The sequence below is a fragment of the Alternaria infectoria genome (genome assembly GCF_024043175.1).
Source record: "Alternaria infectoria strain BMP 0036 chromosome Unknown scaffold_2, whole genome shotgun sequence".
Lineage (NCBI taxonomy): Eukaryota > Fungi > Ascomycota > Dothideomycetes > Pleosporales > Pleosporaceae > Alternaria > Alternaria infectoria.
This window is the reverse complement of record NW_026250691.1, coordinates 1,435,199-1,458,996: the sequence shown is the minus strand read 5'-3', so window position 1 is coordinate 1,458,996 and position 23,798 is coordinate 1,435,199. Positions and strand designations below refer to the sequence as shown.

Below are 23,798 nucleotides of genomic sequence, written 5' to 3'. Positions count from 1 at the left end.
ACAACCCGAAGTCCGTGAATTTCGCCACGCACACGCCATTATGTATGACAAATTTGTCAAAATTTCCATCCAGCAAGCACGACTTCGCTTTGAAGTATTCTCCCCGTAGCTCAGTTGGTTTAGAGCGTCTGACTGTAATATCTGCTGTTATCAGAAGGTCCCTTGTTCGACTCATGGTGGGGAGACAACTCTCTTTTTGCTACATTTTTGCTCTTTCATTTTGCTCCCACTGATTCGAGGTGAAACATCCTCCGAAACAAGTAATCTATGTGGGAAGCCCGCGGTGTCTGTAGCTCCGATGTAGCCACGGTTGCGGACAAGGCATCCTGTACTATTGCTGCAAGACGTCTTCTTACGTGTCGGCAGACTTGACGCTTTGCAGGCAACTTTGCCACACCTGTGTTTTTGACGTCTCTAGCAGCCGTCAGATAAATCATTGCGATAGAGGTATTCCCGGCGATAGTGGGGATTCCTAATTGCCGGGCTCGAGGCTGGCCAATGGGTGGTGCTTTTGCTGGCCTTCCAGCCTTAATCATCAGCATCGACATCGCAAAAGCACCCCTTCCAATTCCACGAAAGACGGTATGACTCAACTAAACGTCCACAAGATACTCGGTGGAATACCACTGTGTTGGGTATAGAAATGCTCGCCAAAGGTAAGTACGGCGAGGTGTTTCCGGTCCGACTAGTCCTCCAGCAACTCTACTACATCATCAGTTGTATTCATCTCTGTCGGTGTATTCGTCCTACTTGCTTGCTATGTCATCTCCGCTCTCTACAGTCACCTTCTGCATATCTTTCCTCGTTGGTGTGCAACTTGCACGGGCGCAAACTCTGAAACTCCTGTCAATACCTATCAAGCATATCGACAATGCCGGTTCATTCGTTCCTCTCATCTCGATAGGAGTCGGTACGCCGCCGCAGTCGATAACGGCAGTTTTGGATACGGGAAGCAGCGATCTCATCATCCCAAGGACTGGCAGTCGTATATGTCAGGACCAACAGCAACAATGCTCCGGCACTCTTTTCGTCACTGGCTCATTCAACACGGACGAAGATAGTAGCCTTAGAGATGTCGGTGTAGAACTAAACACCGATTTCGCTAATGGTGCTGCGTTCCGAGGGCGATTCGTTTCTACCGCATTGACACTTGCGAAGCAGACGATATCTAATGCGCAGCTGGGAGCTATCGAACAAGGTTCCCTACCAGCCGACACTCCACTGTTCCCTATCTTAGGTATCGGACCTGTTGAGAATGAAGTCGTCCGGCCGACTTATCAGAACACGCCCGCCAAACTCAGAGATGCTGGTGCGACCGACGCCAATGTGTATGGTGTTTTCATGAATGACTTCCGTGAGTCGTGGCATCTACTTTACCATGTATTCTACTGACAAATAGTTTCGACAGGTAACCCCGAAGGCTCCATTGTGTTTGGTGGCGTTGACACGGCTAAGTTCCAAGGTCAGCTCCAAGATGCAGGTTCGTTCTTGTTGAACAACAATGGAGTTGCATCGAAATTTGTTATCAACTGGAGCTCCATGCGGTTAGTGGGCGGCGACTCATCTGCTTCTGGCTCCAATGTTGATCTAGCACCACGAGGCGGTCTACCCCCGGTACTGATCGATACCGGAAACCCGGCACTGAACGTCCCCTCTGCCTCACTCCGCGCCATAGCTATGGCTGTAGGTACGACCTTCGATGAGCAGGCTGGTCGACTTGGTAGTGTACCATGCGACCTAGGCTCTCGCGGAGAGAGCCTTTCATTCAGTTTCAACAACAACCGAGCGAAAGTCAGCACCCCTTTGGCTGCCATGCTGGTACGCGACTCGTCCTCAAGCGGCACCCAGTGCTATCTACCGATGTTTCCTTCGGATAGAGACGATTTCGCGAGCCTGGGTGCCCCATTCATGCAAGGAGCGTACATTGTCTTCGACCTGGACCAGAAGAGGATGTTGATGGCAGAGGCGAAGATGAATGCCACGGGCTCGAATCTACAGACTTTAGAAGCATAGAGATAGGTGGTGTGAAAAGTAACGCCGAACACATACATTGTTTCTGCGACAGTTCGTGTCGCACTTTTCCAGCGAAGAAGTATACGTAGCTTTGCTAAGTATTCATTTGTTAGGATTCTTTGATGTGTGTGCAGCAAGATGCGACACGAATTCTGAGCAGCCCTTGTGAAGGTCAAATGCGCATATCCGCGGACGTTATTAATGTACATCATAGAATTTGCTGATATCTCGGAACAACGAGATGTGTAATAACCTCTTCAAGAAGCTATTGTGCAGCCAATACCCTTACCTAACTGCCACGACAGCCACGTTTGAAGCTTTCCAACTGCCCCTTCACCCAGCTGCTGGGAACAAGCAGGCGATTCAACGTGCATGAAAACACTCGACAACTTCGGAAATTTGGTACCGCAAGTAGGACAACCGAAGACAAGAGTGCTACCACCTTGCTCGCGATATACTCGCAGCAGGTCGATGCCCTGTTTGATGGCTTCTTGGTCTTCCTTGTAAATAAAAAATATGGCTCCTTGAGAGCACCTCGCAGTTGTGAGTGCCAAATCATACGCGTCAATACGGGAAGGGCAAGCACCAGACTCAAGGTGAATGATCATTCCTCCGTAGGTTGTGAAATTGCGTGTGCAGGCGAGGCACTCGTAGGTAGCTTTACGATGCGTCAACTCGTGCTTTACATACGTTAGCCTTGGTCATATCTATGCCAGCAGCTAGTGTTGACTTACATGTGCCAAGTTCGAGGGCGTGTCGAAGTGCCGCTCGCACTGCTTGCAGACATTGTAGGCTGCAACATGCTTTTGGAAGGCCGCAAATGTGTTCCAAATCCCGTCGCACCCTTCACAGATGTGGGCACATTGATATTGACGATAATGGCCTTTCAGCTGTAACCAGCTATAAAACTGATAGTTGCATTCCGTGCATGTGTGATGTGTGAGTTGTTCGTGCAATTGTAGCTCTTCAGATGATAGGAATACAGAGCCACATTGGCGACACTCGACTCGTAGGCTTCACGCTGTGTCAGCTTGGGTTGTACTATGCCACGATTTTATGCGAGAAAGCGTCTTACCTGACGAAACCCGTAATTGTATGCATCCTGTATCATGCGCGGACACGGCGATTGAGAAAAGAGGCGCGAGTCCCCTATTAGCGGCAATCAAGCAACGAACACGACGTTACCGGTCAGGAAGTAAGCCCGCTAAAGTAACGTCAGCAATACCGATAAAATCTACCAAAGTAGGTCTTTGGTGTCGCTTCGGGATGTAATGAAACGCGTGTGTACCTAGGTAGTGACAGCGAGAGCAGTACACCCACAGATGCGACTACCACGTTGCGAAGCAGAACACCGCGTTGCAGCGATGAGCTCCATCAGGGCTGGAGTGCGAAGACCACGAGTAGGCCCGTGAAGTGCTCTTGTCTGCCCGCACCTCCGCACATGGGCAGTCCGGAAGCCGCAATTTGCTCTAGACCTAGTTCAGCTAGCATCAATCATCCCTTCCAGATTGCTCAAGGACTCCCGGCTTCAGTCTGTAAGCCCTTCATCACGCAATTATGGCAACCAGACAATCGTTAGCACAACATTCGTGGATGGACAGAACTTATTCCTAACGCTATCGCGATAGTGTGAGTAATCGAGTCTGACGTAACGAAGTTCGGACCGTCGCCGAGGAACCGGCCGTTGTGGCCTGTGCAAGCCGTATAACCAGCAAATCTCGACGAAGATACAGGCGATTGTGAAGAAAGAAAAGTCTAGCCTGGAAACACGATGACTCTAAGCTGCGGTTGTTTGTATAAGTGAAGTGTGATCTCCTCTTCCCTAATTTCAATCTCTCATTGTCAATCACCCTTGGTCTCTTTCAGCTCCAACCCTTCAGTCAGATCTCATCAGAATGTCAACACCATGTGCGATACAACGTGAGACTCGTCTACGGCCAGGCGAAATGTGTCGTAGCAAGGAACAATTTGCAGATGCTCAAGTGCTGCCCAAGTGGCTGATACCTGCCGACCGTCGGGGCTGGCGACGCGTTGTCCAAAACTTCACTCCATCATGGGTACGATAATCCCCTCGCAGCTTCAGCAGAATACAAGACTGACCGAAGCCTAGTTCGCTGTTACGATGGGTACAGGCATCGTCGCGATCTTGCTCAATGCCTTCTCTGAGCTCTACCCTCGTTACCACGGCTCGTTGAGAACCCTCAGTATCGCGTTCTTCATCTTGAACGTCCTCATATTCTCCATCATACTCTTGATATCCATCCTAAGATACGCACTGTACCCCGCCACGTGGACGCTGATGCTTCAGCATCCGGTGCAATCGCTCTTTCTCGGCACAATACCCATGGGATTTGCTACCATCATCAACATGTTCGCTACGGTTTGCGTACCAGCTTGGGGTGGTTCGACGCCGTATGTTGTTTGGGGAATGTGGTGGCTCGATGTTGCGCTGAGCGTCGCCTGTTGTCTCTGGCTGCCTTTTCAAATGTAAGTTGATCCATGCTTGCTTTCGGTTGTAACAGTCTGGCACTATGTATTCAAAGTGACAAACCCGAAGCAACATCGCCAGCTGACATCACAGCAGGATGACGAAACACCAAAACCGCCACGATATGATGACAGCAGCCTGGCTCCTCCCGATCGTAGCCTGTATCGTTGCAGCAGCTTCCGGTGGCGTTGTTGCGTCAGTGCTACCTGAGCCAAACCACGCCCTAACCACCATAGTCACCAGCTATGTGCTGTGGGGTATGGGCGTGCCACTGGCACTCGTGGTTATGGTGATGTACTTCCACCGTCTCGCCATCCATAATCTCCCATCTCAGGAAGTAATCGTCAGTGTCTTCCTGCCTCTTGGACCTATGGGACAGGGCGGATACGCCGCTTTGAAACTCGGAATCCAAGCTTCAAAGACCTTTCCAGAGACGAACACGTTGCATCCAATAGCCGGTGAAGTTCTCTACGTACTAGGCTGGATGACCGCCATCACGCTATGGGGCTTTGGCTTGGTATGGCTATTCTTCGCAGTCGCGTCAATCAGTCGGAGCAAATTCCCTTTCAATATGGGTTGGTGGGGGTTCACCTTTCCCATTGGCGTCTTCACGATGTCGACAATTACCATCGGCCAAGAACTGCCATCCGCGTTCTTCAGAGTTCTAGGTACGGTACTTGGTGTCAGTGTCATACTTCTGTGGCTACTAGTCGCTGTCGGTACTGTGAAGAACATGGTGTATGGCAATATGTTCCAAGCGCCATGCTTGCGCGAGATGGAGAAGAAAGCATGTGCAGCGTCTGCTGGAATGCAACAGCAGGACGTGTGAAGATGTCTAGTGCAAGAAGTTAGTATATCCTAATACATATCTACATCGCTCCGAAGCTGTTGACTTGGAAGAACGTGACCAAGATAGATCGAGTTCGTCGTGGTGTAAGTCTGTCCAGATCAACAGGTTTATGTTGTGAATTTCCGCACTATCTGGTGCTGCAACGTGATCATGAGGCCAGGGACCACAAAGCAGCCAGCAGCCTGAAAGACTAGAATATGCAGGCGAACCATGGACAATCTGAAAACATCCAGAAGTGTTGTGGTGTGAAACAGCAAGGGTTCTTTCCTTCTATGTGTGCCAGAGAGTAACTGCAATAGCTACCCATGGTACGCATAGGATTTGGCAAGCGTCGGACGGGTACCAGTACTGCTATGGTCTACGTGTACCTGACGGACATGTAGGTTTACTTATCGCGCGCACTGACGAAGGACCGATATGGAGACTTTCTTGGCGTTTTGGTGGCGCGAATGAGGCTGCAGCAGGCTCCAGTCGGACGCGTAACAACGCCAGTCTCACCCTGGAGATGCGAAGAGTAGCACAAAGCGGGCCTGATTGGCCCGCATGGAGCCTTTCCGAGGGAGGCGGGAAGCAATTGACGGTGAAAGGGACACAGTGTTTCCAGTAGGCCGGCTTGTCTAAGCGTTTCCAGCAACTTCCAATGTTGCGGCGGCGGAAGGAGCACGGACCCTAAGGCAACATCAAGCTAGCTCGAGCAGTGAGATCACCGACACTGTTCAAGCTCCAACTTACTTAAACCACCACGCCCCAAACACCAAAGACCCATCACCTCCATCTTACCCCCCACCCCACCCACAACCACTTCCACCGCGCTGCAAATCCCGGCGTCCCTCTTTGCACCGGAAAAGTACAGTCGCAGCATTCCATAGAGACACATCAGCAAGATGTCCGCTGAACCAGACCACTCCAAGCCGAAGGTGGATCTTTCCAAGTACGTGCATTGCCACCAGCCGCATGTTTGCAACCGCGACTAACAAGACTCCAGGAACCCCGATGGCGCTGAGCCCAAGGATGTAGGCACTGCCAAACACCCATCTGAGACCGCCTTTACTGATCCGCCACAGAACGACGAGACCGCAACTGCCATCCTCAAGAAGAAGAAGAAGCCAAACTCGCTGATGTAAGTACGCTACGAAGCGACACAAAGAAGCCGTACTGACTCCGCAGTGTCACCGACGCCGTCAACGATGACAACTCGATTATCGCCCTCTCAAACAACACCATGGAGACGCTCCAGCTCTTCCGTGGTGACACAGTCCTCGTCAAGGGCAAGAAGCGGAAGGACACCGTTCTTATTGTGCTCGCCGACGACGACCTCGACGATGGCTCTGCGCGGATAAACCGTGTGGTTCGCCACAACCTGCGTGTCAAGCACGGTGATGTTATTACCATCCACCCGTGCCCTGACATCAAATACGTACGTAGCTACATCTTTGAAACGCTGATCCAAAGCTAACTCCATTTCAGGCCAAGCGCATTGCAGTCCTTCCCATCGCCGACACCGTCGAGGGTATCACCGGATCGCTGTTCGACGTTTTCCTCGCCCCATACTTCCGCGAAGCCTACCGACCGGTTCGTCAAGGCGACACTTTCACAGCCCGCGGTGGTATGCGCCAAGTGGAGTTCAAGGTCGTAGAGGTCGACCCGCCAGAGTTCGGTATTGTTGCACAAGATACAGTCATCCACTGCGAGGGCGAGCCCATCCAGCGCGAGGACGAGGAGGGTAACCTCAACGAGGTTGGCTACGATGACATTGGTGGCTGCCGAAAGCAGATGGCACAGATCCGAGAGTTGGTCGAGTTGCCACTGAGGCATCCTCAGCTCTTCAAGTCCATCGGTATCAAGCCTCCGCGTGGTATCCTGATGTACGGTCCTCCCGGTACCGGTAAGACACTGATGGCTCGTGCCGTCGCCAACGAGACCGGTGCTTTCTTCTTCCTGATCAACGGTCCCGAGATCATGTCCAAGATGGCCGGAGAGTCAGAGTCAAATCTGCGCAAGGCGTTCGAGGAGGCCGAGAAGAACTCCCCCGCGATCATCTTCATTGATGAAATCGACTCCATCGCGCCCAAGCGTGAGAAGACCAACGGTGAAGTCGAGCGCCGTGTCGTTTCGCAATTGCTCACTCTCATGGACGGCATGAAGGCTCGCTCCAACGTTGTTGTCATGGCTGCCACCAACCGTCCCAACTCCATCGACCCCGCCCTCCGCCGTTTCGGACGTTTCGACCGTGAAGTCGATATCGGTATTCCCGACCCTACCGGCCGTCTCGAGATCATGCAGATCCACACCAAGAACATGAAGCTCGGTGACGATGTCGACCTACAAACTATCGCTGCTGAGACTCACGGTTACGTTGGTTCTGATTTGGCTTCGCTTTGCTCTGAGGCTGCCATGCAGCAGATTCGTGAGAAGATGGACCTCATCGATCTTGACGAGGACACCATTGACGCCGAGGTTCTGGACTCACTGGGCGTGACCATGGAGAACTTCCGTTTCGCTCTTGGTGTATCCAACCCGTCAGCCCTTCGTGAGGTCGCCGTTGTCGAAGTTCCCAACGTCCGGTGGGAGGACATTGGTGGTCTGGAGGAAGTCAAGCGCGAGCTCATTGAGTCCGTGCAGTATCCAGTCGACCACCCCGACAAGTTCCTCAAGTTCGGTATGTCTCCATCGCGAGGTGTACTGTTCTACGGTCCTCCTGGTACTGGTAAGACGCTTCTTGCCAAGGCTGTTGCCAACGAGTGCGCGGCCAACTTCATCTCCATCAAGGGTCCCGAGCTACTCTCCATGTGGTTCGGTGAGTCTGAGAGCAACATCCGTGACATCTTCGACAAGGCGCGTGCTGCCGCACCTTGCGTTGTCTTCTTGGACGAGTTGGACTCTATCGCCAAGTCGCGTGGTGGATCTCAAGGAGATGCCGGTGGTGCGTCTGACCGTGTCGTCAACCAGCTCCTCACTGAGATGGACGGTATGACATCGAAGAAGAACGTCTTCGTTATCGGTGCCACCAACCGACCGGAACAGCTCGACAATGCTCTGTGCCGTCCTGGTCGTCTTGACACTCTCGTCTACGTTCCTCTGCCCGATCTGGCGTCGCGTGCCAGCATCATCAAGGCTCAGCTTCGCAAGACCCCTGTCGCCGAGGATGTCAACATCGACTTCATCGCCCAGAACACCCACGGATTCTCCGGTGCCGATCTTGGATTCGTCACCCAGCGTGCGGTCAAGCTCGCCATTAAGCAGTCTATTGCGATTGACATCGAGCGCCGCAAGGCTCGCGAGGCTGCTGGTGAGGATGTCGACATGGAGGTAGACGAGGAGGACCCCGTACCTGTGCTGACCAAGGCTCACTTCGAGGAGGCCATGCGCTCCGCTCGTCGCTCCGTCACCGATGTTGAGATCCGCCGGTACGAGGCCTTTGCACAGTCAATGAAGAACTCTGGTGGATCAAGCTTCTTCCGCTTCCCCGATGCTGAGAACGCAGCGGGCGGTGGTGAGCAGAACACGTTCGGCGCTGGTGGTGAGGACGAGGACCTGTACAACTAGACAGTTGCAGGATCATGACGGATGGGTTTCCCTTTTTCATCATCACACGGCATGAGGGGCGATTGACGTCTCATAGATAGATGGAGGCGCGCGTAATTGCTAGCGCTTTGACAGGATATCAGTAGTATCTTTCACGAACCAATGGCCTCAATGAGAATGCATGTTATCAATGAACTTTTGCTGCGCCTACTATGTCCTTGTATTGAGCTGTGTTACAGTCTCTCACCTGACTTCCTTTCCCATCACCGTGCACTTTTTACACCAATCCATCCATACTCAACGAACGGCCGAGCCTCCAACATGGTTGATTCAACGCTGTCCACATGGCGCAGCGGTCATGAGGCAAGGTTTCATGGGCACAGGCGAGGTCTCTGATCACCCGAGACAGCGGCCGGAACCCATCGGTGCCGTTGAACGATGTCGCCCGCCCCACATTGCAACGGTGTCGGCTGTGCACTCGATAGTATGGTTCGTTAAGGCCTTTGCTTTGAAGACTTCCCCTCCAACTACACTGACTCGGGCGACACGAGCCTGCATTTTGCTGTGTCATGGAATATGGACTCTTTCTCAGATTGCAGGAGGGGCGATCACTTGTCGTCTTCGTATGTGATGTCGCACACCTTCTCCAACTCCTTCATGACTGTCTTTGCACCGGCGTCGATTGCCGATTTCGGAATTTTCAAGTTGACCTCCTCTCCATTCTCTCCATCTCCATTCGTCGTTCCGTTGGTGCCGTTGATGCCATTGGATTGATCCTCCAAACCACGTGTTTGCTCTCTGATCTTCTGCATCGCCAGATTCCGGGCTTCCTCGCAGGTAGTAGCCTGGCCCGAGCGGAACAGATCGGTAATGTAGGCTCTTAGATCGTCTTTGAACCCAGAGGCCCGCAGGGATTCGTCTAGGGTGGATTCAATATTGCGGATGCCATCGCCAGAAAGAAGGGCCGAGTAAATGTTGTTCCGCAGGTCTTGGGAGATGCCGGACTGGGCCTGAGTCGTAGTTACATTGATGGATTGAGACATTGTTCCGAGCTCGTGAGTCGTCAGGTGTGAGATTGTGGTGCAAAAGGAAAAAAGGAGGAGGTTCGTCTAAAGTTGTCAATACCGGGCGAGCTACCTTATAGCGAAGTAGTGGGTGATCCTGTTCGCGTAGACGACGGGGAGCTGGGCGCACGTGGGATTGTGCTCTGAAGCTCGGAGGTAGCCAGATGTCGTAATATGGGATGCAGCGTCTTAAACGACTGGCCGGGGTAGCCGTATTCGGGCAGATGCCGGCAGAGATGGCCCTAGTTCAACGTTGGCGGTGAAGATCGTTAGACGCATGTGCGTGGTTTACCGGGTGCCGTTGCGGGCTCGTGATGCGAACGATAACTTGCAAGATTGCACTTGCCGGATCCGAAAGCGAGCAGGTGCAGCGTGGGCGATGGAGGGGAGAGGAGGGGAGATGCCGGGAGCGGCGCCGCGAGAGGGGGCGGCTAGGAGCCTGAAGCAAGAGGGTTCATGTGCAAAGCCGCCCGACGTGGATGGGCAGGCGGTGGTGAGAGCTGCGTGTTTGGTACCTGCATCCTTTATCGCAATATTGGCTCCCAGCTGGTATGGGAAGCTCGGACCCAGAGGGCTCTATCCCGCTTTGGCTTGGGTGGCCCTGCTAGCCGCCTGTCGACGGTATTGGTATTGGCATCCAGAAGCAGGCGAGCCAGTCTACTAAGGCGTCGTGAGCAGAGCGCTCTTCCTCCTGCTGTGCACTGCCTCGTCGTCTCGCTGCTCTCCATCGTCATCCTGGCCGCCTTCTTTCTACCTCAGGCAAAGGCATAGGGCGACTGCAGGGACCATCGCAGCCCCCGAGGATACGCGCTTCCCCATCAGGCGTCGACGACAAAGCGCTTAGGGACCGGCACGCCTGGCCGCCTGCGAAGACCTTCACCCTCCCCGCCCTGCACTCTTGCGTGCCACGGCTAGCAGTGTATCTGAGACTGCGCCCAGGATAGCCCGACCTGCTCCCGCTGGAGACGAAACACGCCGGCTCAATCTCGCTTCGTCTCAGACAGGGTGCCCTATCGACGACACTGGACCGCCCGGCCTGCGCGACATCGCCATCGATAACACAGACGTCGTCCCCTCGACGAGCTTGCTGCGAGGGCTTGGCAGCATCACCTCCCTCCGCCCTCTGCCAACCCTGCGACGCCCGACGAGGCCGTCGACGTCACGCCCACCATGGCCTACACGACCAAGTACCATGAGGACTCGGACGCCGATGACGAGTTTGAGCGCCAGGGCATCTCTAGCCCGACCCTACCCGCCGAGTACGAGAGCTCCCCCACGAGCTCCGGCCCGCTGAGCACTGAACACACGCCCACCACCTTCACCCATTCGCGCGACAGCAAGAGCAGCCCGACGGGGCACATAATGGAGTGGAACGAGGACCAGACGGCCGACTTCATCGCCGACCTGGGCCTGGAGCAGTACTCGGATACCTTTGCTAGTACGTCGCACCGCGCGCACCATTAGCATTGTTTGCTAACCCATTGTTTGTAGACGAGGGCATCACCGGCGACGTGCTCGCCGCCCTCCAGCATGCCGAGCTAAAGGAGCTGGGCGTCGGCAGCGTAGGCCACCGCCTGACAATCCTCAAGGCCGTCTACGAGATCAAGGTGCGGCAGAATGTGCCCATGGACCCCGACGACTACGTCCCGCTATGTGAGTCCATTGCCGTTGCCATGGCGTTGCACGTCTAACCACCACCTCAGCCGCGGATACGTCGGCACAGGAAGCGCCGCCAACCCAAGACGACTTCGCCAAGGTCATTCGCGTAGTCCAGGCGCGCGACGAGCGCATACACACGGCCGAATCGGAGCTGCGACATCTCCGAGAAGACCTCAGCAGGGTCATGGACGAGAACAAGCGGCTACGAGAGGAGATCCTGCCACTCGTGCGCATGCTCAAGGACAACCAACCCCTGCCTACGCCCCACGAGCACTCCGTCACATCGCCACCTGCAACTCAAGAGAGATCTGGTGGCAGCAGTCTTTCGCGTAAGTTCTCTACCAAGAAGCTTTTCCTTGGATCCGCGCCAAAGAACCCCTCTCCAACAATCCAAGAACATCGCGCTCTTGTCGATCATTCTTCTTTGGACCCCTCCGCAGCAGCCGTCGCAGCCTCCTCACACCTCACAGCATCTCTCGGTGGTGGCCCGCAACTGTCGCCCAACTCCATCGCCCAACCCTCCCCGACATCCCCCGCATACACACAAGGCCAAGGCCGCCAGTACAACCGCGAAATACCCCGAAGCGGGCACGATCACGACGGCAGCTCAGGGTGGAGTCAAAATACATGGAATTCAGACACAACTGCTGTATCCGACCGCAATCGCGACCCCCGCGCTACGCCCGCACCACTGTCATCACGACAGATGCGAAACAACGCTGCACCAACACCAACCCCCGACGATCGCGACCGCGACCCACCACTCTCTGGCGGCTCAAGTTCAATGAACACCTCCGCATCCAATCCCGCATCCACGCCATCTACGAACCCGCAAGTTGAAATCTTCAAATCGTTCCGAGTCTCAATCGACGATCCGTGCCACAAGGTGCTTCCGGTTGCGCTTAAGAAATACAACATTACGGCTGATTGGCGCCAGTATGCCCTGTATATTGTACACGGTGATCAGGAGCGCTGTCTAGGACTCAACGAGAGGCCGCTGATATTGTTCAAACAACTTGACAAAGAAGGCCGGAAACCCATGTTCATGCTTAGGAAGCATGCAGCACCGCAAGAAGGCCATGTCAGCACTGTGGGCGGAAACGATGTACGGCCCGTCAATCCGCAGACAGAGAGCTTCGGATGGGGTAACCAGAATAGAGGGACACCCCTGCCCGGAGGCGTTCTGTAGAAGACTACAACGCTACCAAATAGAAGAGGCGTTGCTGTCTGGAAGAGGATAGCATTGTAAGACTATGGGTATTGCTGAGAACGACCTCCTTCAATACTGCTGTCAAACGATCGTCGCTGTTGTAAACGACATCACCACAGCATACACGGTAGAGGGAGTGTTTTCCAAGCACCAGAATTGCGATCAAGGATTACACAAGATGTCATCATTACAGCATCTTGCGTGGCATGATTAGCGATAGGCGCTCATCCAACGCGATCAGCGTCGTCCCATGCATGGTCGGAGTTTCGGCGTATCTACGGTTCCTGGTACCATTCACATTCACACCTAGGGAAAGGGCTGCGATTTTGGGTGTTTTTGAAGCAAATCTGAGGGAAGAAAAAGGAGAAGGATTAAGACGGTGCGGTGGGATACAGATGGGAATTTTCAGAGACGACCTCGTTGTGCTATTTCATGACGACATCATAGGGGATTTGTGTGCATCGAGCACACCTGGCTGATTCATTTAAAAAACGTCTTCGACGCGTACAGCGAAAGCGTCAATCGTAGTATATTCTACTTTATTTCTCACAATTGCAAACGATGTGTTATTCGCTGTTCATTTCAACTTCACTCTAAATCGTTCTCGTGGTGCAGCTCTACTACATGCATGTGTGAAGCGCTAGGACTGCAGTCCTGGCCACTAAACTTAGCTCGTCTTCTCGGGTTACCTTACACATGCTACTACAACCCTTGGCCCCGTGTGTTGCCTCGAGTCATGGAACACTACGTGTTGGGTGTGATTCCCCGGCCTTGCATACATGATACGCGTCACGATGCAGGTACCGAGAGTATTGTCACATCAATCGCTGCGACCGTGTTTGGTTTTGCTTCGTTGCTATTTTCGCCACCGGGGGTTTGGAAGAAGGTGGAAAGTAGGAGGTATATTTAGCTCGTGGCCCCTCGCTGTCTCAGCTTGATCTTGGTGTGCGACGGCTTGTTCCGTTATTGATGATGCTGTTGCAGAGGTTGCTGTGTGCCTGAGGCCGAGGAAATGAAATAGATAGGGCATGCGGCTAGCGCAAGCAGAAGAGAGCGCTCCGTACCTTGATAGCCTTGTCTTTGAATGATATGAAGGCTCTTGGATAAAACTCGTTTCGTCTTCTCAAATATGAACTACCTTTGTAGTTCTCTATCGTCTTCTTCGCATGCCAAATACACTTGGTCTTACTCTGCATTCCACATCATGGGTATCTTATCAGCGGTTGCCGTGGTGTTTACAGCGAACTGGCTTTTCTCTCTCTTCCTCTCCTTCGTTATATACCACAGCTTCCATCAAAACGGCTTAGCAGCCTTCCTCGCCTCCGCCTTCCCACTGACCGGATCCCTAAACTCCTTCCAACTAACCGGATGCATAACCCTGCCCTCTTCACTCCTAGCCAGCACAACACCAAACTCGTTGCGATCCGTAGCGACATAGTAGTTTCCGCTATCTCCCAGACTAATGACCGTGCCTCTGACTAGATCACCAACCCTGAAGCTCTCCTCAATCTTTATCTTGTCCTTCTCTGTAGCCCGGATATCTTCGCGTCGGATCTGCGCTAGGAAGGCTTCGCGGCATACGGCGTTGTCGATGACGAGGATTTCGCAGCTGGCAAAGCGTGGGCCCAGGCGCGTTATGCGGACGAGGACTGTGCTGGAGACGGTTGGGAGGAGGGGCACGCCGCCGCCAGAGTTGGGACCGAGGATACCGGGGTCGGTGGAGGTGGGAGGACGTGTTATTGAGAGGAGCGGCGCGAGTTTGCCGGACTTGGATGATGCGCTTTGCGTGGAGGGATGTGATGGCGAAGAGAAAACGGGTCCAGCTATTGAGGCGTAGATTTGCGAGTCGTGGATGTGTGTTCCTGGACCTGGACTGTATTTGTCGACACTTCCGAGGAGTTGCCCTGGGAGCGCTATTGAAGGAAGCGCCATTGTGGTGGTGGGTTGAAGCTGTCTTTCTAAAGTTGTATCCCCACAAGTCGTTCTTGTTCAGCCTCCGCGACGATCCTACTGGTAACACAATGAATTGCTGTTGATATTCGGTGTGTTAATCGGTTCGCGACCCGGTTTCTCGATGTTGTAACCTCGTTCGTGCTGGGGCAAATTCTGTGGACGCGTTTTTGGAGCTGTGTTAATTGGTGTTGCTTGCTGGGATCCGTAACTTTTTAGCTGCGGAAGCTTACGTCATTCGCCTAAACTTGCCGCCATGCGCGTTGATTGGAAGTCACGCAAACCTAATAAGATGCAGTCGATTCTGACAAGTCGGTATTACACTAGGATGTTTGCTGTAAAGCTACAAATCTTGCGCGTCCTGCACGCGCTAGACTCCGTGCCCCGGCCGAGGCCTTGCTGCCCGAATCATACAATCGCTTCCGCATATACAAGCAGAAGAACGCCGGTTTTGGACCAACCATGTATCTAGCACCTTGCTCCAATCGCCGAGCCATGCAATCCCACGCAAAACAGTCATGAAAATCATTCGCTCATGGTAACGTTCCGGTAGAAGACGCGCCCAATCTGACCCTCGGACAGGTTCATACGAGTTCCCTCTGTCCTGGGCCTGACTCTACCGTCTGCCGGCGACTAAACGGCCTGGTAGAGGAGTAAGGGTTCGCCAATATTTTCTATCTCGGGGATGGTGCATTTCAGGTCAAAGGCTTTGGATAGCACGATCTTGAAGATCTGAAGTAGAGTCAGTATGGGCTTAGTAATGGGAATGGGCAGCTCTCACCTTCTGCACGTTGATGCTATGGCTAGTCGAGCTGAAGATTAGACTGGCCTTCATTGCTCGCGCAAATCGCTTAGCCTAGATGTTGTTAGTCCTTCGGTTCTGAATTGTTTTTGCCAGGAACTCGTACTTGATTAGATATCTCCTCCTGCTCCTCGCGCGGGAAGTTGACAAAGTGGTCGTACTTTGTGCCGACCAAAAACGGGATGGCAGTCTTGTTGAAACCCCGTCCCTGTCTGTACCACTCCTTGATGGAATTCAATGTGCTTTTTCGCGTCAAGTCGAACATGAAGAGTATGGCAACAGCATCGTTGCAGACCAACGGCAACATGTTCACGAATTCACGTTGACCACCCAAATCCCAAATCGAGAATGTGATCTCCGTGTTCCGGATCGAAATGGTCTTTTCCATGAAGTTGACGCCTGTGGTTGTCAGAATCTGCAGTTTGTGAAACATGCCTGTGTAACCCACCGAGCGTTTGGATGTAGTCTTCGTCCCAGCTGCCCTCAACATACTTGACCATCAGACTGGTCTTTCCGATCTGCGCGTCTCCGACCATGCCGACCTTGATGACGACGCTGGCATTTTTGGCGGCCTCCTGTTGTTGCTGTTGGGCGCTCCCTCGCTGGTCTTGATATGAGTTTGACCGCGTGTTGCCCTCCGAAGTCGGATAGCGTCCCATCTGCGAGCTGGGCCGCGAATGCGACTGGCCCATGTGTGTTTCTTTGTTGGCATCGTAGTAGCCGTGCCGTGGGGGTGTGTCGGCGTCTGATGATGTGTTGAAGCGCGTCCCGTTGTGTGTCGTGTACTGGTACGCGGTGTCTGAGTAGGACGTTGAGGGTCGGTGAGGCTGCTCGTAGGGGTTGGGACTGTTATTAAGGCTCGCGTTCTGGGTGAGGTCTGGTAGCGGTGTGACAGTCGAGGCGGTGATAGTCGAACTCATGCTGTCGTCGGCGACGTCCATGGTCTGGTCCATGTGCTTCTGCGCTTCCTGTTCCGCTTCGATAGGCGCCTGCTCGGGCTGCATTGGCTCGGGTTGCAGTTGCTGGGGCGGCAGCTGCTCAGGCTGCACTTGCTGAACGTGCTGCACTTCTGTGGCAGCTACGTAGGGCTGCTGCGCGGGTTCCTGACTCGAGTATTCTGGCTCCATGGCTAGTATGTCTCAGCGTCCCCGCGGTTGTTGATCTGAGCTGAAAGCGCGCTGGCACGCGTCAAGACGGTGAATGCAAGCTGACAATGTGTTTTCTTCTTCCTTGGCGACTCTGCTCCTCGAACAATTCTATGCGACTTTAAGGGGGAAACACGGTATTATGGGCGCGGCCTCTGTGGTGTTGACCTGGGATGTGCGGGCTGCGATTGGACTGGGGGTAGCGCGCAGTGTTTCGCTCCAGAGATGCACGCAACAGCCCCGGTGGGCACCTGAGAGAGGGGGGCGTCATAGCGTGGTCCGATACGCCGATCGATAAGCCGCCTCAAAAAACATTTGGCGGGACAAATTCCAGCGCCAACTTTTTTACGCCTGCCACAAGACACCCCAAAACACAACCTCGCACAATCATACACCATGGCGAAGCGACCCGCAGACTCAGAGCAAGAGCAAGAGGCTATCAAAAATGGAGATCGCCCCATGGAAATCGATCAACATAACGAAGCGGGCGAGTTTGAGGATGAATTCGAAGATGAATTCGAGAGCGAGGATGAGATTCTCGAGGCAGGTGTAGACGGACGACCAGACGAAGAGCGCGAAGCTGAGGAGCGCGAGAGTAGGTTGCCGGAGAAAAATGTCAAAAATCCAAAGACTAACGCCTCCAGATGGCATGGATGTGGACCAAGATACTTTCATTCCTGGTCGACACAAACTCTCACCAGGCGAGACATTGAACCCCGATCTTTCCACATACGAGATGCTTCACGCGCTCGAAGCGCCATGGCCCTGTCTCTCATGCGACATCGTACCCGATAACCTAGGCGCAGACCGCAAAACATACCCTGCAACAGTCTACTCGGTGGCCGGCACACAAGCAGCGCGAGGAAGGGACAAGGAGAACCAGATTATGGTCATGAAGATGAGCAGTCTGTCGCGAATGGAGAAGGAGGATGAAGAGGACGATGACGAGGAATCAGACGACGAGGCCTCAGATCCTATTCTCGAGACAAAGTCGATACCGTTGACGAGCTGCACGAACCGCATACGTGCCCACCAGACACCGCAAGCCACATCCGCACAACCTCCTACGACTCTTACCGCTGCCATGACCGAGTCGGGACAGGTGTTGATCCACGACGTTACCCCACACCTCACAGCCTTCGACACACCCGGTACCACCATCTCGCCTACACAAAACAAGCCCGTCTGCACGATTCGCGCACATGGATCGAACGAAGGCTATGCGCTAGATTGGTCGCCATTGATACCAGAGGGAAAGCTTCTGACGGGTGACAGCACCGGAAAGATCTTTGCGACAACACGGACACAGGGTGGGGGTTTTGTCACTGACACAACGCCGTATACCGGCCACAGTGGCTCAGTAGAGGAGCTCCAGTGGTCACCAACCGAGAAGCACGTATTCTCCTCTGCGTCGAGCGATGGCACAGTCAAGATCTGGGACGCGCGGTCAAAGTCGCGGAAGCCGGTGCTCAGTGTACAAGTCTCAAAAACAGATGTCAACGTACTGAGTTGGTCGCACCAAACCGCCCATCTCCTCGCTACCGGTGCAGACGACGGCGAGTGGGGAGTCTGGGACCTGCGGCAATGGAAGCCCTCTACCGACATGTCGAGCGAAAAGAAGCCTTCGCCCGTTGCGTCGTACACTTTCCACAAGGAACAGATCACCTCGGTCGAGTGGCATCCTACAGACGACAGTATCGTGCTTGTATGCGCCGGCGACAATACCCTCACTCTCTGGGATCTGGCTGTCGAGCTCGACGACGAAGAGAGCAAGTACACAGCAGGTGTTCAAGACGTACCGCCGCAATTGCTGTTCGTACATTACATGGAGCAGATCAAGGAGGCGCACTGGCACCCGCAGATTCCGGGCGCCATCATGGCTACAGGAGGATCGGGATTCAACGTTTTCAAAACAATCAGTGTATAAAGTAGAGTCGAATCTGCTCAAAATTCCAAACATTTTACCCGTCTTGGGTTCATGCATTCCGATGCGCGTTTCTCTTCTTTGTTCAGCACCGTCTGCACTTCATCTTGATCCGGTCAACAAAGAGCGGAAGACCAGTATTTCCCGCAAGCATCTTTTACTATCGTATTCGGACGTATATCGTATTTTGAGATCGTTCAATATGTGAAGATATCTAGTTAAGAAATGCTCACGCGTTTTCGCAATATCAGTTCCCAGCCTGCATATCACAACAGTCCTTGATCTCAAATACCAATGGCACAAGTCAGATCCGGCCTCGACGCCTTCATGCACGATCAAGTTGAGATACAACGGTTTACTTCAACGTCTCCATCCTCCAGCCGCCAGCACCAATCTCACCTTCCAGCAACGCAACCTCAACTACACTCCAACACCACTGCCTCGACCAGCCTCTACAATTACAGCCAATCTTGGCCCCAAACCACACACTTGACAGACATTTCCTACCCCGAATCCTACCTTCGTACCCCCATCTACGCGCTACCCTTCCCATATCCAAAATGGCATGTCAAAGTCGGCACGGGAGAGGCGTACGAAGTTACGAGCCCGATCTGGGAGGAGTATGATGCAGAGGTGGGATATGTGAATAGTGTGGGTGAAGTGAGGGAGAGTATTGAAAGTCTTGTGGGAGACAAAGGTGACAAGGAGAACAGTGTAGAAAAGGACACTAGAAGAGGGAAGAGGAGATTGGACGATGTTTGTGGAATGAGCAGCGAAGATGTGAAGAGGAAGAGATTTAGGGATGCATAGAAAATTGAAAAAGTAGTCAATGATTGTACCACGACTCAAGTCACTGGGGCTCTTCATTCCAAAGCAAGCGGGGATATGAATAGGTTCTCAAATTTACACGGGTCTTTGTACAGGCTTCGGCTGCACTGCCGTCGCCGGAGCACCAGGCACCGGGAACAGCGGCGTAGCCGCCTCGTTCATTTCGCGGATTTTCTTGATCAAGTTGCTGTCAAAATGTTAGCTTACTGTGCTTGCATCTCCACCTTGGGAGACATTGACTTACCTAACAGGCAGATTCAATCTATCCTGTTCTCTCCAAAGAATGCCAACAACCTTCTCTCGTCCTCGACTGTGATCTTCCAAGTGTTCTGTGATCAATTGTCTACCCAACTCTTTACTGCATCCGTAGATTTTCTGCGTACAACCGTCGAAATTGCAGATCCAGGAGTCGCGGGGGCCATTAGCTTCGTATGTTGGTAAGGGTGTTGATATTATCGGTGGTGATACGATTGATTTAGTGTTTCCTGATGATGATGATGCTGGATTTGCGTGGGGAGGAAGATGGGAGGGTCGGTGACGGAGCGGAAGAGGTGGTACGGCGCTGACTCCTTCAGAAGCAGAGTCCGAGTCGCCGGTTGTGGGTGGAGATTCAGGTGCTATAGATGCACTGGCTGTACGCTTTCGTCGATCCTTCTCGTCTTGATCACCGTCCGTGTCGTCTAGTTTTCTCTTCTCTCGACCTGGTGATAGGGCATGGGTTGGTGTGTCGATGCCTTCTGCCTCATCGTCTTCATCACTACTCGTGGCGTTGCTACTTTGCTCGGCTTCCGAGTCGTCACTTGCCGGCACGGGTGCTTTCCCCTTTCCGCCTTTCTGTCTCCCTGGCTTAATGCTGATCCCTTTGCTCTTGCCAGAAAACTTTCCACTCGTAGGTCTTAGCACAGAGAGCCGGCCTTGCTTCCGTCTACCCGGTGGTCTACGCACAGGTGTTGTTATGGCGTCATCTCCTTCGTCTGACGTATCTGAAGAACCGCTTTCACCGTCTCTCAGAGTTCCGTGATCTTTCCGTGGTTTTAGTTCCACCCCTTCGGCTCGCCGTTGTTCGGCTGCGGGAAGTGTGTGGCCGGCTGACAGCTCCTGATATATAGGTTCCGCGGCAAAGAATTGTATGTTCTTCCGCCGCGGGTGGTCCATCATGTAGCACAAATTCTGTGCGTGTACCAGAAGCACATTCTTCGCAGTGTCCACTTCCTCAATCTCGTATCGCCTGACAATGAGTTCGGCAACGCGATCCACCGTTATGTGGTTCCGTCCTGTTCGTAGAACCCGTTGGTTCACTGCTTTCTGCATGAATTCGAAGAGTGCGGCCGCCTCCCACCAGTTGTCGTCTTTCTTCGGCGCTTCCGTTGTTTTCGGTGTCGCATTCGCTTGTGCCGCTTTGGAAGCTGGCGTTGGTGCAGATGCGGACTTCTGGGTCCTCGCTGAGCGTTCGGGTTGGATCTGAGAATAGCGCCCTTCGATCCGTGCCTTACAATTATCGAAGTCTTTCTACACGTACGTTAGATTCGGCACACGTTCGAGCTCCATGCTTCCTACCGGGAACCGCCGTCTGAAACGTTGATAGATAGGCGTGTTACTCCAGCTCAGTCCCTGGGCTTTGTTCAGAAAGCACATCATGAGGAACAGATGATGTTGGTCGAATAGTCTCTCAGCCGTGGCCACATCGTTGCAAGGAAAACGCTCGTCTTCTGCGTACTGTGCCGTGTTAGCACCACTCTGTTGCATAATTCTAAGACATGCTGACCTCTTGGAAGACCAGTTCAGCACTGGGCCCGCTACTCTTCTTCCGCGACTCGCCGTAAATGTCTGTGACAAAGTATAGAAGTTCCACAGCCTGAACCATCTGGTCGTAGATGGGCTTGTACTGCGCTGTTGGTCGTATCTCGAACCAGCCTGCCTGGCCTTGCGCCCAAATTACGTATGCGCCGTCGGTCATTTCGCCGTAGGAGAAGCGCGTGACATGTTGTACTTCGATTTCCATGGGTTTGTAGGGTTTCTTCAAAACTGCAGCCGCGTTAGCCAGAACTCTGTGCTTAGTCGTCGCGTCCAACAGCCGACAAGCATGTCTCACATACGGTATTTCAGCTGGCTACGCCCTGGAGTCTCCAGTCGCCCTTCCACTCGCAGTGGGGTGTCGGCATATGCAGCAAGAAGGCTCGCGGGTTTGCCATTGCTCTCGAAGACAATGCGCGCATCGCTTAGGACAAAGATCTCCCAGTCGTCGGAATTGGTGTTGGAGGCGTCGAGTGGCTTCAGTATCTCGGATTCTGGGGTCGGCATCTTAAGAAATAATCTCGGGTATGCTGCATGCTGCGGTGTTACAAAACAGAGCTGCCGGTCCAAGGTCAGGTAAAAGAAGTAGTGGGGATGAGCAATGCGGGCGGGCGCGAAGGGCGCGAGACGGGATGCGCGTCCAGGGTCAAGTCAAAGGCGCGTTATCGATAGCTGCTTCCCGAGGTCACTTGCGTCACTCGAAAGCCAAACTTATTAGAAGCGCTGCAGCCTACAACACACTTAACAAGGTGGAAGGTGTTGCATACAATTCTATGTAGTCGGCAAACCAATATACAACTGAAGCGCTTCTTGGAAAGTTTAGCTGTACTAGATCTCACTTTTGGGACGACATGGGAAAGGCCATTTTCGGAAGAGCACATGTTCTCACCTCTGAGGTCTTTGATATTGCATTGCCTAGAAGATCCAAAGATCCAGAGTAGCCCTGGGGGAATACATCACGTTTTGAAAGCAACGTGAGCTGTATCAAAAGTCAATGTAGCCGGCGGATTAAATTATACTAATAGTGGGTATCTTGAAATAACACAACGAATTCATCAAGTCATCTCATCATACCGCTGCCTCCTCGGCAGCCTCCTGCTTGCGTATCTGATCTTCCAGCCGCTTCTTCTCTGCTTGCTTCAATCTCATCATAGTAACCTCCTCCAAACTATGTGTCTTCGGGCTGAAAGAGAACTTTGGTGTTCCTAGTGGCGTGGTACTTCCAACGCCCTTCCCTATGCCTGGTCCAAATGATGACCTAAAGGACTGGTTCTTCGGTGTAGATATGGGTGTTGACGGCGCTGAGGGCGCGTCGTTGGTTGGCGATTTGAGGTCCGGTTCGCCGTTTGCCCAAGCCACGGATTCGAGCGACGGGTAGTCGGACTTTCCATCCAGGACGGCGGCGTGCGCGTGATCGAGACGTGTGTAGATGATAAAGACAATGGCGATGACCTTGCGATGCTTCTCTCCCGATGGTCGGATCTTCTTGTCCTTGCCCATGACGACGCTGTCGATCTTGCCGTATTTTGCAAACATACTCGATATCTTGTCTTTGTCCCAGTTTGTAGCGTCGCCTTCTCGTTGGAACCGGACCTTGACTGTGCGATCGATCTCGGCGGAATCTCCAGGCTTGGGTGCCTGTGGCTCAGGGCTTACGTCCACGAAGCTTGCCTCATCCTCTTCTTTGCGCTTCTTCTCCATGCGCTCTTGTGCCTCCTTTCTGCGCCTCTTGCCATCTTCGGCTAATCTTTGTATCTCCTGTTCTCTCCTTTCCGCCTCGTTCATATCTTCCGCCCTCTTCCTCTTTAGGTTGTTCATGAAGTCCTTGCCCTCTCGTTCTCTCCTTTCCAGGTCATCCTTCATTTTGCGCCGCCGACCGTCCAGAAGCTCATCTTGGAGCGCTTTCTCCCGCCGCCTGGTACGCGCGCGGTCATATTCGCCCTTTAGCTTCTCGTCTATGAGGATATCTCGAGCCCATCCGAGATAAATAAAGCGATCCGCAGCATCTTTGTTGTCGGGATTTTTATCGGGATGGTAACGAATCGAGGCTTTACGGTAAGCCTTCTTGATCGCAGCTTCCGGCGCATCGAATGCTACACCAAGCAACTCGTAGAAATCCTCGGTGGTTGATTTCGCGAGATCTTCGAGGTCCTTGTTGGTGTCGCTCATGATGTCGGTAGACCAAGGTATACGTGAGCAGGCAGGGGGCCAGAGCGGGACGTTGGCACGTGGGATCGAGAGGGGAGACAAAAGTCGCAAGTGGATGTGAATAGCGCAAGCGCGAGGCAGGCGCAGAAACATGTGAGATGATCGCCCACTAGCGCGCCTTCCGGCTTGGCGCATGTTCTCGGAACGGCTACGAAATTTCGCGTTACCGCATACATTGTATTATATTTTGACAATCAAGTAGCACACAAGATGATGTATACTCCAGCCTGATTTTGGAAAATATTTCTCTGTGTAGGCTGTAGGCAACACAAGTTCTGTTAACATCTAGTGGCCCCAATACCTCCCACCCTAGTAGCTAGAGCTCCGAGCTTCCTTCT

General features: G+C 53.2%; 10 protein-coding genes and 1 non-coding gene across 11 annotated transcripts; 6 read left to right on the top strand and 5 right to left on the bottom strand.

The window, feature by feature from the left end:
* The first annotated feature begins 99 nt into the window (after positions 1 to 99).
* J4E92_001940 lies at positions 100 to 185 on the top strand. The gene has a single exon. It is a non-coding gene; the product is annotated as a tRNA-Tyr (tRNA).
* A 574-nt stretch (positions 186 to 759) lies between these two features.
* Positions 760 to 2,013, top strand: J4E92_001939 (uncharacterized protein; the record flags this gene model as incomplete). Its single annotated transcript, XM_051493346.1, has 2 exons — positions 760 to 1,354; positions 1,409 to 2,013. 2 exons carry the CDS (start codon positions 760 to 762, stop codon positions 2,011 to 2,013), a joined length of 1,200 nt encoding a protein of 399 aa, XP_051356577.1.
* Positions 2,014 to 4,628: 2,615 nt separating this feature from the next.
* Positions 4,629 to 5,330, top strand: J4E92_001938 (uncharacterized protein; the record flags this gene model as incomplete). Its single annotated transcript, XM_051493345.1, has 1 exon — positions 4,629 to 5,330. One exon carries the CDS (start codon positions 4,629 to 4,631, stop codon positions 5,328 to 5,330), a length of 702 nt encoding a protein of 233 aa, XP_051356576.1.
* A 905-nt stretch (positions 5,331 to 6,235) lies between these two features.
* CDC48 (AAA ATPase cdc48) lies at positions 6,236 to 8,897 on the top strand (the record flags this gene model as incomplete). The annotated part of the gene is made up of 5 exons (XM_051493344.1): positions 6,236 to 6,282; positions 6,337 to 6,364; positions 6,416 to 6,471; positions 6,519 to 6,768; positions 6,819 to 8,897. 5 exons carry the CDS (start codon positions 6,236 to 6,238, stop codon positions 8,895 to 8,897), a joined length of 2,460 nt encoding a protein of 819 aa, XP_051356575.1.
* Positions 8,898 to 9,484: 587 nt separating this feature from the next.
* On the bottom strand, positions 9,485 to 9,919 carry J4E92_001936 (uncharacterized protein; the record flags this gene model as incomplete). The annotated part of the gene is made up of 1 exon (XM_051493343.1): positions 9,485 to 9,919. The coding sequence occupies one exon, from the start codon at positions 9,917 to 9,919 to the stop codon at positions 9,485 to 9,487; it is 435 nt and encodes a 144-aa protein (XP_051356574.1).
* A 1,191-nt stretch (positions 9,920 to 11,110) lies between these two features.
* Positions 11,111 to 12,788, top strand: J4E92_001935 (uncharacterized protein; the record flags this gene model as incomplete). Its single annotated transcript, XM_051493342.1, has 4 exons — positions 11,111 to 11,378; positions 11,432 to 11,593; positions 11,644 to 11,928; positions 12,070 to 12,788. The coding sequence occupies 4 exons, from the start codon at positions 11,111 to 11,113 to the stop codon at positions 12,786 to 12,788; spliced, it is 1,434 nt and encodes a 477-aa protein (XP_051356573.1).
* A 1,314-nt stretch (positions 12,789 to 14,102) lies between these two features.
* On the bottom strand, positions 14,103 to 14,741 carry J4E92_001934 (uncharacterized protein; the record flags this gene model as incomplete). Its single annotated transcript, XM_051493341.1, has 1 exon — positions 14,103 to 14,741. The coding sequence occupies one exon, from the start codon at positions 14,739 to 14,741 to the stop codon at positions 14,103 to 14,105; it is 639 nt and encodes a 212-aa protein (XP_051356572.1).
* Positions 14,742 to 15,392: 651 nt separating this feature from the next.
* On the bottom strand, positions 15,393 to 16,688 carry J4E92_001933 (uncharacterized protein; the record flags this gene model as incomplete). The annotated part of the gene is made up of 4 exons (XM_051493340.1): positions 15,393 to 15,491; positions 15,541 to 15,615; positions 15,668 to 15,960; positions 16,010 to 16,688. The coding sequence occupies 4 exons, from the start codon at positions 16,686 to 16,688 to the stop codon at positions 15,393 to 15,395; spliced, it is 1,146 nt and encodes a 381-aa protein (XP_051356571.1).
* Positions 16,689 to 17,102: 414 nt separating this feature from the next.
* Positions 17,103 to 18,633, top strand: J4E92_001932 (uncharacterized protein; the record flags this gene model as incomplete). The annotated part of the gene is made up of 2 exons (XM_051493339.1): positions 17,103 to 17,301; positions 17,351 to 18,633. 2 exons carry the CDS (start codon positions 17,103 to 17,105, stop codon positions 18,631 to 18,633), a joined length of 1,482 nt encoding a protein of 493 aa, XP_051356570.1.
* A 900-nt stretch (positions 18,634 to 19,533) lies between these two features.
* J4E92_001931 (uncharacterized protein) lies at positions 19,534 to 21,759 on the bottom strand (the record flags this gene model as incomplete). The annotated part of the gene is made up of 5 exons (XM_051493338.1): positions 19,534 to 19,645; positions 19,703 to 20,967; positions 21,016 to 21,174; positions 21,224 to 21,483; positions 21,555 to 21,759. 5 exons carry the CDS (start codon positions 21,757 to 21,759, stop codon positions 19,534 to 19,536), a joined length of 2,001 nt encoding a protein of 666 aa, XP_051356569.1.
* Positions 21,760 to 22,320: 561 nt separating this feature from the next.
* J4E92_001930 (uncharacterized protein) lies at positions 22,321 to 23,421 on the bottom strand (the record flags this gene model as incomplete). Its single annotated transcript, XM_051493337.1, has 1 exon — positions 22,321 to 23,421. The coding sequence occupies one exon, from the start codon at positions 23,419 to 23,421 to the stop codon at positions 22,321 to 22,323; it is 1,101 nt and encodes a 366-aa protein (XP_051356568.1).
* Positions 23,422 to 23,798: the final 377 nt, after the last annotated feature.